The sequence below is a fragment of the Cololabis saira genome, chromosome 17 (assembly GCF_033807715.1).
Source record: "Cololabis saira isolate AMF1-May2022 chromosome 17, fColSai1.1, whole genome shotgun sequence".
Lineage (NCBI taxonomy): Eukaryota > Metazoa > Chordata > Actinopteri > Beloniformes > Belonidae > Cololabis > Cololabis saira.
Window position 1 is genome coordinate 29,766,596 of NC_084603.1, and position 15,602 is coordinate 29,782,197.

The 15,602-nt window shown below is 39.4% G+C and overlaps 1 protein-coding gene across 2 annotated transcripts in view; it reads left to right on the top strand.

The window, feature by feature from the left end:
- abch1 (ATP-binding cassette, sub-family H, member 1) overlaps window positions 1–15,602 on the top strand; it is a 37,205-nt gene that overhangs the window by 15,951 nt on the left and 5,652 nt on the right. For both annotated transcript variants that reach the window (XM_061745570.1, XM_061745571.1), the window contains exons 9-18: window positions 1,631–1,727; window positions 2,560–2,728; window positions 3,591–3,691; window positions 8,322–8,392; window positions 8,572–8,621; window positions 9,471–9,527; window positions 9,614–9,684; window positions 9,783–9,871; window positions 11,123–11,226; window positions 14,443–14,602. In XM_061745570.1, coding sequence (XP_061601554.1) covers window positions 1,631–1,727; window positions 2,560–2,728; window positions 3,591–3,691; window positions 8,322–8,392; window positions 8,572–8,621; window positions 9,471–9,527; window positions 9,614–9,684; window positions 9,783–9,871; window positions 11,123–11,226; window positions 14,443–14,602 — 969 coding nt within the window. The remainder of the gene's footprint in view (window positions 1–1,630; window positions 1,728–2,559; window positions 2,729–3,590; window positions 3,692–8,321; window positions 8,393–8,571; window positions 8,622–9,470; window positions 9,528–9,613; window positions 9,685–9,782; window positions 9,872–11,122; window positions 11,227–14,442; window positions 14,603–15,602) is intronic.

The following is a 15,602-nucleotide window of genomic DNA, read 5'->3' on the forward strand; positions in this document are numbered from 1 at the left end:
AGAATAATTTTTACCACCTTGTTTGTGGTCCATCCTCTTATTTCTTTACTTAACATCATCACCATTAGGCCTGTGTTGAAAAAATCGATTTCCCAATTCTAAATCGATTCTCATATTAATTCCTAAAAATCAATTCATATGTCTAAAGATCGGTTTTTATTTTTTTTATTTATTTATTTTTTTTATTTATTTATGTATTTTTTTTTCATCATTACATTACAACTTTTGGTTATTTTTTTGTTTATCCCCAAAAAAATAAAACCGATTTCATACGACTCTGTTTCCTCCCTGGATCTGTTTGATAATTCTGACCCACATGATGTTTCTGAAAGCAGTTCTATCAGCATTCTGAGAGGTGATTGGTCCTTACAGCATCATTAGCTGCCAATACTTGCTGTTTAATCTCAATATAATACTAGTAATAATATTTTGCATAACTACAGTCATATAATTCACGCAACAGCTCAAAAAACAGTTATTTAATATTAATAACACTAACCCAAATCAATATCGGAATCGAATCGGATCGGATCGAATCAAATCTTGATAATCGATTCTGAATCTTAAGAATCGGAATCGAATCGATTCTTGACATTTGAATCGATCCCCAGCCCTAATTACCATTAAACCATTAAATCATTAATGCATGCTAAGTACCTAGCTTGGGACTGCTTCTTCATTTTTTAACAATCAAACAAGAGTGGACCTTTCAGGACACAGAGGTGAAGAGGTGATGTTACAATGTATATACATAGTATGAGAAAAAAAGTAATATTTTTTTTACTTCTGTACTGTGTAAACATATTTATAAATTATATAAATTACAGAAGACAACTCAGAGCCAACGGCGTAATACGTGGGGTGCAGAGATGGTCTTTCACAGTAACCAATAATAACCAATATCTATTTGTAACAAGCACAACAATCCCTTCTCCTTTACTTCTGTTGGTCCGTATGTAGCTTGTGTAGAGAAGCTCTGCAGCCCAAAACATGTCTTGGGGAAAAATATTGGTATGATGCATTCGGGTTTTACTAATATTTCTGCTGCACTCTTGTTTGTGCGTCAAGCTCATCGGCTTTATCTACCAGAGATTTCACATCCTACATGATGATGATGAGGATGCAGGTGGATAACATGTTTTAAACCTCTGTCTTACTCTGTGTCATCCTGCATCCTCGGCATCTCCTCTGTAACCGGTCTGGATTTAGGAGTATTATTCCAAGGATTACTTGAGCTTCCCAGAGCTCAGGCAGCTGCCTCCCCATGTGTGCGGTTTTCACCTTTGCCATGGTTACCCATCATAACAGATGTCACAAACTGACATAATTACCAGCTGAAACCTCTTTAGCACGATAGCATCCAAACCGGCAAAGAAAAGTGCTAAAAGAAATTATTATTTTTAGCAGTTTTTCACCTTTTAACAGCAAAACAAATCTCTTGGAGATACAAAGAAAGACACAATAAACAAAGTCAGTACAACTTCCTGCCACTGTTGCTACATAAACTAGTATAAACCCACTCCAGTTTGAACATTAATATGCGATCTTACAGTGTAGTTAGTTTGTAATTATGTGTGAAATGTTGTTTGGAGCATCTTATTGAATTGTGAATATTTCTTTGCGTCTTTAGCGGACTGGAAGATGCGAGCCAAACACATGCTGCCAAAGCCGAGAATCATCGCTGCGCTCTTTATCAAAACAATGCTGCGGATGAAGAGGATGCCGGGGTAAGTTTAAGTCGTCAGGTATTTAACGGCGCCGTGAAGTCATCAGCTGCAGACGTCGCCTGTAACCAGGCAGAGGTGTCAAAAGTATTCACATTCATTACTCAGGTAGAAGTATAGATACTAGAGTTTAAAAATACTCCTGTAGAAGTTGAAGTATCAACTCAAGTTTTTTACTCAAGTAAAAGTATAAAAGTACTGGTTTCAAAACTACTTAAAGTATAAAAGGTAAAAGTAATGTAAGGGGGAAAAAAAGCCATTAAGGACAAAAGGCATTGAAAATGAATGTATCTTAGTATAAATCAAATATATTAAAGAACCATATATGTGTACTATTGAGCATTAACATGTGTTTCAGAGAGCAGGAGATATGATGACTAGTTGCCTATAAGTATTGTAATGGTGCAAAAAGTCAAACTTCAGAGGCATGTTATCATTTATCCTAACCTTTATTGGAATGTACATCCAAGTTTAGTTGCAGGAATCTGAGGGAACGGATGTAAGAACAAAACTGGACAAGAACATCTGAAACAACCACAACCAAATTCACTCTATCCGGATGGAGCAATTTAACTGGATAGTTTTTTTTTAAAGGCCGAAATGAAATAGAGTAACGAGGCTGTTTTTAAAATGTAAGGAATAAAAAGTACAGGTAATTGCGTGAAAATGTAAGGAGTAAAAGTAAAAAGTCGTCTGAAAAATAATTACTCCAGTGAAGTATAGATAACCAAAATTTCTACTTAAGTAAGTTAACAAAGTATTTATACTTCGTTACTTGACACCTCTGTAACCAGGGCACTTGTGACTGTTGCCGTTGTCTCCTCTGCGTTCGCAGCTCGCTGTGTTTCCAGTTCCTGCTGCCTGTCATCCAGATCTCCCTGATCTGTTTGTGTGTTGGAGGAGATCCAAGGGGAATCCAGGTTGCCGTGGTGAATAACGAGACCTCCCCCTCTTCCTACAGCAAAGCTCTGCTCGCCATCCTGGACAACTCCAGCATAATGCAGGTACTCGTGTGTGATTAGCTCTTTGTTCTGTCTTCTGTATCTATCGAGCGTGATTTGCTTGGTCACATGTACTGATGATCCGCTGGTAGATTCAGAGATATTAACTGCTGATCATCCAGTCTGACACTTTGTTCAGTCTCACACGAGTGTGGTCGTTTTGCATTTCCCCCATCAGGCAGGCTTTCTGTGGCCTGCAAGAACATGCAAAGATAATGATGCGCTTACAGTATAATTCTACACTGTTTTAGACATTCATGGATCATCATGACATTTACCTCAATCAGTCTTGATTCATGATGGCGTCCTCTCAAATTCAGTTTTGTGGTTACATAACAGATTTGATGCAAAAATGTCAAAGAAAAGAAAAACTCATTTAGAGGCTTCATAAAACATTTTAGTAGTCTTGCAGTTGCCGTAGAAACTAACTGTAGTGCTGATGGGACCCAGGATGAAATAAAGTCTGACACCGCTGGCCTAGAAAGAGCTTGTGTGAACATCTGTTTCAGGAAGGAACTGGCGTTTCCCCTGGTTGTAAAAAGTAATTGAACTCTAAGCAAATGGGTTTCACTTCTCTTTACAGCAGAACAGACTTTTCAATTTTCCTTTTTTTTTTTTTTTTTTTGAAGACCCGGATCTATAACTTAGCAACATAAGACAGTACAGTATTGACCAGTATTGAGAAGATGCTCAGTGAGGATGTGAACAGTGTAGTTTTAATTTATTAGGTTCAGTACCTGTTTAAGTGTCTTGAAGCAGAATGAAAGGACGGTAATGTGCGACAGATAAGACTTAAGACGGGACTTAACTCAACTGAAGTGGGAAATACAGTGATTAAACTGACCTTTTCGTCCTTGATACGTAGGTGCCCTTGTCCCACGATAAGGCTTTTGAAGGAGTCTATAAAGGAGATTACTGGGGTGTCCTCGGCTTCGGAGAGAACTTCACCAGCTACCTGAATAAACGGTGAGAGCAACAAACGGGTCGGGGCCATGAATATAAGAACACTGTCCACATTTCTCCAAACTCACAAAATATAACCAAGAGTAAGTTGAATAAGGGTTTGTGCAGCTGTCAGCATCAACATCAGCAAAGGGTTTTTCTTTGTTTCTGTTAAGCAGCATCCGTAACAGACTGTATGAGTACACAGTGCTGTGTGTAGTATCTATATGACATCAAGTATATTTAGGAGCCTTTGCTACAGGCGAAAGCTGCTTATCCTCACCATCATGAGCTACCATAGGCGTTTATTAACGTAAGCATAGCTGGCCACCTAATAGAAAAAAGATTAAGCTACAAGTAGAATTAAAGCTGCAAGCAGTGATGAACGGGCCCTCGCTCGTGCAATTTTCACCAATAAAAGTCAAGTGCTCAAAACTAAGTCCGATGACACCACCCACGACTCTTTATGTCAAACCATTCAAAAGTTATGGCAGAAAGTAGGAACTATCAAATATGGACCAATCATATGAAGGGGGGGGCGCGCTATCGTCGCCACGGTAACGCTTTTGACTGAGAAAAGTAATGCCCGTCGTCGCAGGATGGAGACGCACATTTTACACATCTGGGTGCACGTTACGGTTCGGGCGAAGAAACGGACGAAGAAATGGCATAAATTGCGCCAAAATTACACGATTAATTCAAAATGGCCGACTACCTGTTGGGTTTCGGCCATGGCGCCAAGAGACTTTCCTTTAAGTTGCGACATGATACAGGTGTGTACCGATTTTCGTGCATGTACGTCAAACCGTATTGTGGGGCTTGAGGCACAAAGTTTTCTAGGGGGCGCTGTTAGGACACGCCCATTAATGCAAACCATTAGATATCAAATCTTTCGCCATGCCTGGCTTGCGTGCAAAATTTGGTGACTTTTGGGGCACGTTTAGGGGGGCAAAAAGGCCCCCATTTCATTGGAAGAAAAACGAGAGAAAAAAAAAAAAAAAAAAGCACTGTAAGGCCCTAATTAGATATTGAGAAAAACATAAGACAGCAGTCAAACTTATTCCTTGTTAAATACTAAGAGGAAGAGTGGCCCTGTAATTCACCATGATTGTTAAAGTAAAACTATATTAGTATCATACATGAAGAAAATAACTGGCAGTGTTGGAGCATTTGGGGCTATTTGTGTGTCAGAGCGAAACAATAATAGTAAAAGATGAAATTAAGTCCATTTAGTTTGTTATAACAGCCTTTTTCTGTAGTGACAGGTGCTTTGACTGGCAGTATTTCTAAAGGACAGTATATTGACCTCAAATGAGCTGATCTGCAGGTCAGGCTGCATACGATGTCCACATCATTCTGCTCTCAGAGTTCAGAAAAGGCAAAATCAGGAACTGTTGCTTGTTTTCAATGAACAGGAACCTAAAGCTGCGTAACAATATCTGCTCTTTGCTGGTGATATTTTGGTCATCTGCTATGTTAAAATAACTCCACTTATGGTAAAAATCCCATCTATAATGTTGTCAGACAGTTTGAGCCTGAAACTGTGATGCAAACGTTCGCAGCTGTTTCATTTTCCATTTATAGTGACCTCTCTAATCATAGGACTGATTCTAAATATAAAAATGTCCATATTAATCATTCTGACTATGAAATATGGGAAAAGGGGCCCAGCTTAAAAATATCTGAATTTCCCTTAATAGAAGTACGAATCAGAGACAATGAATTACATCAAATATTTGTGTCAAAGTTAAAGCTGGTGCCGTTGGCTGCAGTGATCATATTATACTTGAGCCACACGTATAAGTACACAGCAGATGTAGATCTTTCTGTTTATCGTGGGTTTATTTACTTCTCCATCACAAAGATTTTTTCTTTTTTTTTTGGTCTCCCTGCTTGCTTCTCCTTCCTCATTTCTGTTCCTACCAGTAGTTTCCTTTTAACATGCGATGATGCACCTGCAGCACAGTTCTGATCGCAGGAGGTTGTGTTGATTTGCGATAAAGTGATCTCTGACATCATGCCAAACCTGCAGTAAAGCAGGCAGTGCAGGGCCATAAAACGCTCCCGAGGAGCCTTCCAGCTGCAGAACCGAGCCGAGACGTGTTGAACACAGACACGCCGCACATCCTAAATGACTTAATGACACGAAATAATCACCTGCTGAGATAAGAAACCAGTTTCCCTTCCACATTTTGACGCAAACATCCCTATACCTTGCCTCCGTCAAAAATTCTCCATATCTAAGTAAATTATGATTAAGCAAATTATTGTCCTTTTCTTTAGTGGTTGTGAGAGTTTTTGTCAGGCTGAAGAAGGGAAGGAATCCTTTGTAAACACCAGTCTTTTGTTGTTGCTCTCCATCTTTGATCGGCGTTGAGAAATCCTGCAGTCTCACAGTCATGTGAGGATGAGTCAGCCGGCACTTTTTGTTTTTCGGAGTCAGTCCCAGCATGTTCTGCGTGGGTGGATGGTCTGGTCCTGCCTGTCCTTAACACACCCGGGGCAGGTCTCAGCTTAAGGCCAACAAATCAAACGCCAATTCCCACGTGCTGCTCAGGAGACAAACCTGCAGGAGGAAAACAAAAGGACCCTGCCTCTGCATCAGAAGGCAAAATGCATTGTCTATTAAGTATCATGCATATTACTGTCAATAAGAACTCATATTCAGTCCAAGGGTTATTCATCATTGTGCTGTGAAAGCATAAAATAGGCACAAACCAGTAGATCGACCAGATCCAACAGCAGAACACTACATTTGTTCACAGTGTAAAACATTTCCCTGACTTGACCTGAGAGGTGCAGCTGATCTCCACATCAGCTGGTGACGCTACATGACAGTTGGCACACTTTTACTATCACTCTTTGTATGTATGTAGGATGGTTTTACTGACTTCTCTGCAAGAAATCACACACACTTCCTGTTTTCTTTTCATTATTCAACCTTATGCTCACTCACAAATGGTCGGAGTTAGAGGTAATATAAATGAGGCTCATGGTTATCTGTCTGCATATGTGGCCCTGCGATAAACAGGCGTTCTGTCCAGGTTAACCCCTGCCTCTCACCTGTAATGACCTGGGATAGGCTCCGGCCAACCCCTGTGACCCTGCACAGGAGAAACCGGGTGGATGGATGATAAGTCAGGCTTGAATATTAATTAATACATGCTGAGGGTCAGAAAACTATACATGATCAGTAGGCCTCTGTTGAAAAAAATCGATTTTCCGATTCTAAATCGATTCTCATATTAATTCCTAAAAATCGATTCTTGTCTAAAGATCAATTTTTTTTTTTTTTTTTTTTTCATAATTTTCGTCCGGTGAACTTTAATCCCAGTAGTCGGACACACAGTTTGTCATGACACTTCTGAAAAATGTCAGGTGCTTCATGGCAATATGTGTGCGTGGTGACAGAATAAATTATATAAGCTAAAATGATTTGTTTACTGCATGAACTGTTGCAATTTCTTTATTTTTTGCACTTTAAATGGATATTTAAAGGCCTGTTTGAGTTATTTATTTCTTAGTTATTTCACAATAATTATTGTGAAATTATTATTTCTCTAGTTATTTTACAGTCATATAATTCAGGCAACAGCTCAAAAAACATTTTAAATAACACTAAGCCAAATCAATATCGAATCGGATCGAATCGAATCATTATAATCGATTCTGAATATTAAGAATCGGAATCGAATCGATTCTTGACATTTTAATCGATACCCAGCCCTAATGATCAGCACCTGCACATTTTACCATCCAAGTATCTTGGCTATCGGGCTCTCTGTTTGATGCCCGACACAAAATAACTCTCCCCAGAAAGGAAGAACATTTGACCCAAACCTGGCCCACATCTGCAGGTTTCTTTGGCTGACAACTCTTTGCGTTGACTTGGTGGGCGGGGCCTCATTGGACTGACAAGTCTGGGTTTTGTTTGGGCTTGTTGGGGCATGCCTGCCCTCAAGGGCTTGACCAAAGCCCACCTTTTCTTCGGTGTTCCCTGGCCTTGACAACCTTTGGCTTCATCAGAGCAAACATTTATACATGAAGACAACTGACAAAGTTTATTCAAGATAAAAAAAATCAAAGCTAATCAGCCACTCTTTCCATGAGAGATTCTTCTGTATGAAACATCAAGAGACTGTTTGGCTATTCCACGCAGACCAAAATGCTGTAATTAATATCGGAGGTGAGGGTTGGCGTCATTTGCAACATTCACTTGTGTTAATGAACAAATATTCCTCCTAACTACATTTAAACATTTATTAACCTCCATGTTTTCCTTTTGCCCTCAGTGGCTCAACAAGGCCATGGGCGCTGCGCTGCTTGTGTCGGAGGAATAATTAGTCTGACCTTGCAAATTAATTAGTGATACCAGCCTGCAGTCATGTACATCACTTTGTTTAGCGTGGCTGCAATTTTCCAAGGTTAAAAATTTGTTTTTAATTATGGTTTGCAAAAAGCTTTTAGTCAAAACCTAAACTAAAGGCTGCCCTCATGAATGAAAATTAATTTTCACTTGTTTTATCCTCTTACGGTACTACTGATTTACTCTGCTGTGATGTATCTTTGATGTCGACATGCATCTTTTTCTGCACCGCATCTGACTGTAGTTAGATTAGTATTCCAGATCCTGACTGTGATCTTGGTCTCGTAGGATGGTCCAGAAGACCGTCTCCAGGGCGGTGGTCGATGGAGGATCAGTACACGTTTGGCTGGACCAGACAAGTAAGATCCAAACCCATTCTTTAGTTTTTTCTTGCTCATTATGGTAGTTTCATGGTTATGTGACATAACCCTAAAATGAAGTCATTAAAAAAAGACACCAAGATTAAAGTCAAATAAAAAACTGTATATCACGTCCTGTGACTCTTGGAGGTTGAAGTTTTGCTCCTTATGTTTTCCAGATCAACAAATTGCTCTCATGCTACAGAAGAAACTACACGAAGCATTTCAGGTACGAAGGTGACTCAGTTTAGAGGATATCTGGCATAATTAAAGGTTACAATTGTGACAAGTAGGCACAAGCAAAGTACATATCGTGCATGAGACTAGACGCTCATGTGGTCTGAATTAACAGAACTGTTTTAGGGGGTTGTAGCACCTATACAGTATATTTCCATTTTCAATCACTGCATACTGACGTTGAATGCACCTAGCAGTGTCTACTGACCGAGGTCCTCATACATATCGGCCTACATATAAATATATATATATATATATATATATATATATATATATATATATATATATATATATATATATATATGTATATATATATATATAGTGATAAAGTTCTTTATTTTCTGTAATGCAATTAAAAAAAAACAAAAATGTCATACATTCTGGATTCATTACAAATCAACTGAAATATTGCAAACCTTGCAAGAAACTTCCTAAATTGCTTTGATCACTGTCGTGATTCCAATAAAAGCCGGGCATGGGGACATAATGATGTCTGTTGATAATACTGCAACAATATCACTTTGTTCCGCGAGGTGTCGTACGCATGAACTTTCCTGTGATGCGATGCCCCCGTGTGGTCAGAAGTGGTATTGCATCATGGTTTGATTTATAGGCTGACAAAGAAAAATCAAACGTTTTGCAAGCAGGCAGCATAAACACTGTAATCTCTAAATAGGGGAGTTTTTACCTGCCATTTTTTATGTTATGTTTATGTAATAATTGCTCGGGGGTCATGTTCTGCGTCTCTGGAAAGCGCCTAGAGAGAACTTCTGTTGTAATAGACGCTATATACGTAAATAAAATTGAATTTAATTAATCCTGTAATGGTCTCTGTCTGCAGACTTTTGCGGCCAGTAAATTGGGGAGTATGTCGTACATTGCTGACTTGCCAATAAAGGTAAGAAAGTTCAAAGATGAAAAGTACTGAATAGCTATATGTAAATGTTTACGTTAAACTAATTTTTTTTTCGTGTTATATTTTAGATTGAGGAGCCAATCTACGGCAGTCAAAACAAAGACTTCTCTACATTTGTGACACCTGGAGCTGTGCTTAGGTCAGTACTAAAATGTACTTAAAATAACCAAAAAAGCATCAACTTTGCCAATTTTTTATTTAATGCCCCCCCTTTCCTTCTCATCTGTGTCCCTCCAGTATCACCTTCTACCTGGCTGTGGGCCTGACGGCTCTGTCCTTTGTCCTGGAGAGGAAGGAGGGGCTGCTGGACAGGTGCTGGGTCGCAGGTAACAAGTCAAAGTTCACAATGTTCCCGCAGTGACTAACAATGGTGTCCCAAATCCACTGTAACTGCTGCATGGATTAAGTGTTTTCAGGTTTACGAGTGTTCGTTCTGGAGAGTTATAAACCTGTGCACAACTAGAACGTCAAGGGCTTGTAAAATAATTGATTGATAAAAAATAACTTTTTTGTAAAAAAAAACTGAGAAACCACTAACCGCCTGCCTGTTAAAGATCACTTTGAGTTTGGTTATAGGTGATGCAGGTTATGGAAGATTTAGGAAAACATCAATTGAAGAAATGAATGCATTTATCTTTGTTTTTAATTTCCTTGAAATCAGATTATTGTTGTTGCTTTTTGTCAACAGAAAAAAAAATCTACTTTCATTAATTCATTTTTAGTTGTAGATTCTTTATCCTAGAAAAAAACAGTGTAGAAAAAATGTTTACATTTGATTGGTGATATAGTTTACACATATTTTGATTATTCAGGAGGTTTTTTCGCATCGTTTTGGCAGGAGATTCATGAGTCAGAGGCTTGGCGTCTGTGGATTTACTCTTTCTGATGTCTCTCTACTGTTAGCGGGGAAGTGTAGGTGTCAGACGTTTATTATTGATGAAAATTCAATCAATGCATCATTTAAGTGTCATTTGAGACCTGACCAGCAGATGGAGGAGCGTGATCACAGCCGCTTGTGAAGACGTTTACCGGCGAGCAAATATTCAGAGGGACTGTTTTCAGAGGAACGCTTCATAATGACCTATTCATTTGTTGATTACATGTCAGTCGCTGGAACAAAGTAGTTGTTAACCCAGTTTGAATTCATGATGAGATCATGAAGCTGAAGCATTGAAAAATCACGGTTATGATTAGAAAGTGCCCCTCAACATACAGACGGAATAAAACGGAATAAAAGTGTTCAGCAGAAAGAGTTCAAAAGGTTCTTTGTTTTTAATGGAAAAAAGGGCAAATTTTAAAGTGAAATAAGGAAGGCTGTAGAAATAGAGCTGCAAATATGATGGACTTAATATTTATTATCTTTTTTGGATGTGTCAAAAGACTCAAAGCACTTGATATTACATGATCCATTCATCCATCAGACAAAAAGGCATATTTAGCACTTTTTCTTTGTGATTGTATTCGATAGACTGGATCTTTAAACAAAGGGCTTCGTATAACCGGCTTCAACGATATTTGGTATATTTGTCTTTGGTATAAAAATGAAAAACGTTATGCGTCATGTTTCCGTGTGCCAGGTGTGAGCTCCGTGGAGACGATGCTGGCTCACCTCTTCTCTCAGCTGGTCGTCATCAGCGTTCAGATCTGCCTGATGCTCATCTTCATCCTGCTCGTCTTCAAGGTTAATAATGCAATAAAACACACTCCACACAGTACCTACGCACAAACACAGACATGTGCACTTTAGATAAAACTTAATAATAGTTATAAAACAACCAAATAACTGAAAAACGAATAACTATTTGTAGAACGGACAGCCGCAGTTAACTTAATATTAAACCCCTGAGGCAGACACGTACAGTATAGTTTCTATTTAGCAACCAATTTCACTCCTAATATGGTTTGTTTGGAGTTTAATATAAAGAAAATGCCTTCTGACATGTTGAAGGTTAATGTTTCACGAGCCTGGCAGCTCTTTTCATTTACATTTTTACCACATCATCAAAAATCTGACTTAACCTGCAGCAGATAAAGTCCATAATTATGTTCCTAAGAATTCAGCGTAATTCGCCGGGAAGCTTCACTTAACCTTCACTTCTCAAGATCAGCTTATATCTAATATATTTCCTGCGTTATAATTGTGGACTGGAGAGGAAGGAAACTTTATGGCCTGAGTCTAGCCGGCTGGAGGGGACTGAGGGTTCAGAGTGAGAACGCAGCACAGCTCCAGCGTTCGTTCCTCTATTGATTAACAATAGACGGCTTTTGCACACACTGGTCCTACTTTCTACGCACACATTTCTTCTCTTTTAGTTACTATTTTCTACTTTGCAACGCTGCTATACAGCCCACCTTACTTTTTTCAGACCCTTTTATTAACCTTATGTTTAAAAAACAAAAACGGGTTCAGACAGGAGCAGTGTGATGTCAGCGTATTACCCAACCGCGGTCTGTTTAGTGACTGAATACCATATGATAAATAGTCTGTGCTTATGGAGCACCTTTTTTAAGCCTTTTTTAGCCCCACAAAGTGCTTCACGATGTGTTTCTCATTCCTGCACGCACGTACGAGATCACAAGACACAACAACATCTGGATGCAAATGAGTGAGGAGAACCTTCAGCCCTTCTGTTGCCGTTAATGTAGTGTAAATAACGATACGCGGGAGTATAAATCAGATCGTACTGGAGGTGGTCCCGTCCCGGACCACCGGGTGGGCGATCTGATCCTGTGGGAAACACTGGGAGACGGCCCACAGACGGGAAAGGACATAAACCGTGTGTCTGTGTGTGTCTGTGTGAGGTGAGTTCACGCAGGGAAACGCATTCAAGGGTGTGGGTGCTTTCATGTCTGCCTGTCATTGTGTGTGTGTGGATGTGTGTGTGTGTGTGTGTGTGTGTTAATTAAGGTGCTGAAGTCCAAAGAGACCACCACCCCATAAATCATTTCCTGGCTCGGCCGTATCCAGGGTTCACTGCTGGATCACCACGACAACAGTCTTTGATTGCTGTGGCAACCGAGTGGTCATGTGGCCTATCGGTGCAGGGCTATTTTTGCGCGTTGTCAGGGGAGACAGATAGTGTCTTTGCACACACACACACACACACACACGCGCACACACACATGCACACACACATGCACACACAGTCAAGAGTTATCACCCTGAATCCTCTGAACTGAGACTTGCAGACTTTTTTTCTATTTTTATGTGGTTTTTGAAAAGTGTCTTGTCTGTGTTTACACGCCCCTCCATGTGAGTTGTTTACTACTAAACTACATCATTAGTGACATTTCTCTCATTTCTCGTGGTATTTTTGGCTGAACATTAGTGGAGAACATCAGGGGGTGCTCGGGTCCTGCAGATTTTGTTTATTTATTTATTTTCAGGTTGTTTTTTTTCCATTTTCTCACTCGCTCTCATGCTCTTAAAAAGGAGGTCTGCTTTGAGTTTGGATGCGCCTCTCCTACTCAAAATAAACTATTAAACCCATTTAATAGTGACTGATTTTTACAACGCTCACAAACTGCTCATGAAAACATTACAGAAGTATTCAATGATTTAAATTTAACGTGACACAGTAATTATTCACTTCAGTTTTATGTGCATAAATTCAGGACGGCCTTTTTCGGAGTTGTATGTGCTCTTATTAATAACTAGAGAGGGTTAAGAACATAGTTTTACACATTAATTACAACTTGCAGCTGTTAAATCACTCATCATTTTCATAGTTTCATCTTTATGATACAGTTTTCATTATAATTTGTTAATATTACTAATTCCATGGCATCAAAGATGTCACTTTTTACTTATTTTCTTCATTTTTTCTCCTGGTCAAAACATTACCCACACTGACCCCTGGCTATAAACAGTGAAGTTGTGGATAATGTAGACTTCAGCTTTTTCAGAATTCCCTCTCCTTTTTTAACTCTGCACTTTTTCTTAGTTTAAACTATCCAGAAAATTCCAACCAACACAGACCAAAGCAACACTTGGCACCCATCTTTTTTTTTTTATTTCCTTTTCCCCCCTCATCAATTGTGTGAGAGGCAGTAACACCCCGGACAGATCCCACCGTCCTTTGCACAGCTCCCTGTAGACCCATAAAGGGCTTTATACAAGATTTAAAGGTCAATAAGGATCTAAAAGGCCAGTGTAAGACAGGTAACAATCCTTTCTGTTTTAATCTTAATCACACAATCTTAAACCCACATAAACTGAGGTACAGCTGACTGTACCTCATATCTTTTTTCTGTTTTTAAGGCTTTGGTCGGTCTGATATAAGTCTGAAATACAGAACTGTCGTCATTAAGGTGACATTAAAAAAGTTTGTTTGCTAAAAAATGTGATTAAAACTAGACATATGGTCATAAGACCCCTCTAGGCTCTGGAGACGACTGTTTAAACTTGCTGTATCTGCAGTGGGCTTCACATTCATTCTGGTCCCTACAGGGATCTCTTGGTTTGTAGTCTGGTTTAAAGCTCCTAAAAAAGTCCCTTAATCTCACCGTTTGCGTGATGCATTTAGTGCTCGTAGCTCATTTTAACGGACTGATCTGAAACGGGATCCAGCTGCTGGTTGTGAGCGCAGCGGCAGCCGCTCGGCGTCACGGTGACGAGTGAATTACTGGCTTGATGTGGTTGTAGTTTAGACAGTGGCTGCCGCCGTCGTGCTGTTTGAACCTCCTACTCACTTAAAACACTTGTCACCAACTTGGTGCAGGAGTTCAGGATTACAGTAAGAAAGCACTCAGCTTCTGCATGCGTTCAGTCTGTTCCAGCCAGAATAAAAGCTGTAATCTTCACATCATCTACGGCAACAGTCACAGTGACAGCCGTGTCATTATTAAACCCGTCTGTTCCTCTGTTCCTCTCACCCCTGCACTTCTGTCTGAGCAGATGCCCAACGAAGGCTCCTTGATGCTCGTGATATCTCTGATCGTGATGCAGGGCGTCACCGGCATCTCGTTTGGCCTCGTCATCTCTGCAGCGATGGACGATGAGCAGAGCGCCAACCAGGCCGCCCTGGGCGTCTTCTACCCCAACCTCATCCTCAGCGGTGAGTCGTAAGAGACCTAACCTTTCTGTGTGAGCGTGCACTTTATGTTGGTTGAAAGTTCCTCTCGTTGAAAAAAGAAAGATTGTTAAGTGGTTCGCCATGGTGTGTTAATCTTCAACAGATCCTTATGTTATTTATTTTTATTTATTTATTTAAAAGGGACAACGCACATTAATTGACATGAGCACTTGAGTCCATCATGTAAATGTGCCAGATTTAGCCATACAGCCTAATTTACATCTGCAGTCCCTGGCAGGTTGATGGCATATATAAAAAACATTGAAAAAGAACACACTAAAACCCTAAAACACAGAGTACAAACAATTAGTAAAACCATGACACTCCGAATAATGACAAACGACATAAAAGAATTATAGCACACAAACACATTAGCTCGCACATAAACACAAACAGGTATAAAAATAATAACCTGAGCCCTATACCAGATTATGACAGCATGTTTGATTATCCAGTAACCACTTTTTTATGTTTTTAGAGAATGAATGAAGAGATGTGATGTTCCTTAGTTGTATGGGTATAGTGTTCCAGGTATGAGCTGCTCGATAGGAAAAGGCTGACTGCCCAAAGGCACTTTTTCTATATGCAGTTTTACAATCTCCTCTGGTGGCAGCTCTGGTAGATGAGTTTTGATTTTGCTTAATAAACTAAAATAAAATGTTATAATCTGTTATTACACAGATCATAGAAAAAAGGTTATACAGTAAAATGACTAATATCCTCTCTGCTTATCTTGGGTGTTGATGTTTATTAAAGAGGGAAGTGTTACTTAAATTTCTCACACATCTTTATGATTTTAAGCCACTTTCCCCGAGTCCAAAAATGTTGTCTTTCTGTTGTCCAACAAAACTAAAACTCATACATGATCAACAAAACCAAGGATCAAGACTGAAGTTGATTTTCATTTCCAAAATAATGTGGATTAGTCTCAATGTTTCATTTTTTTAACATTATCCTAATTTGAATTTAATATTTTTGTTTA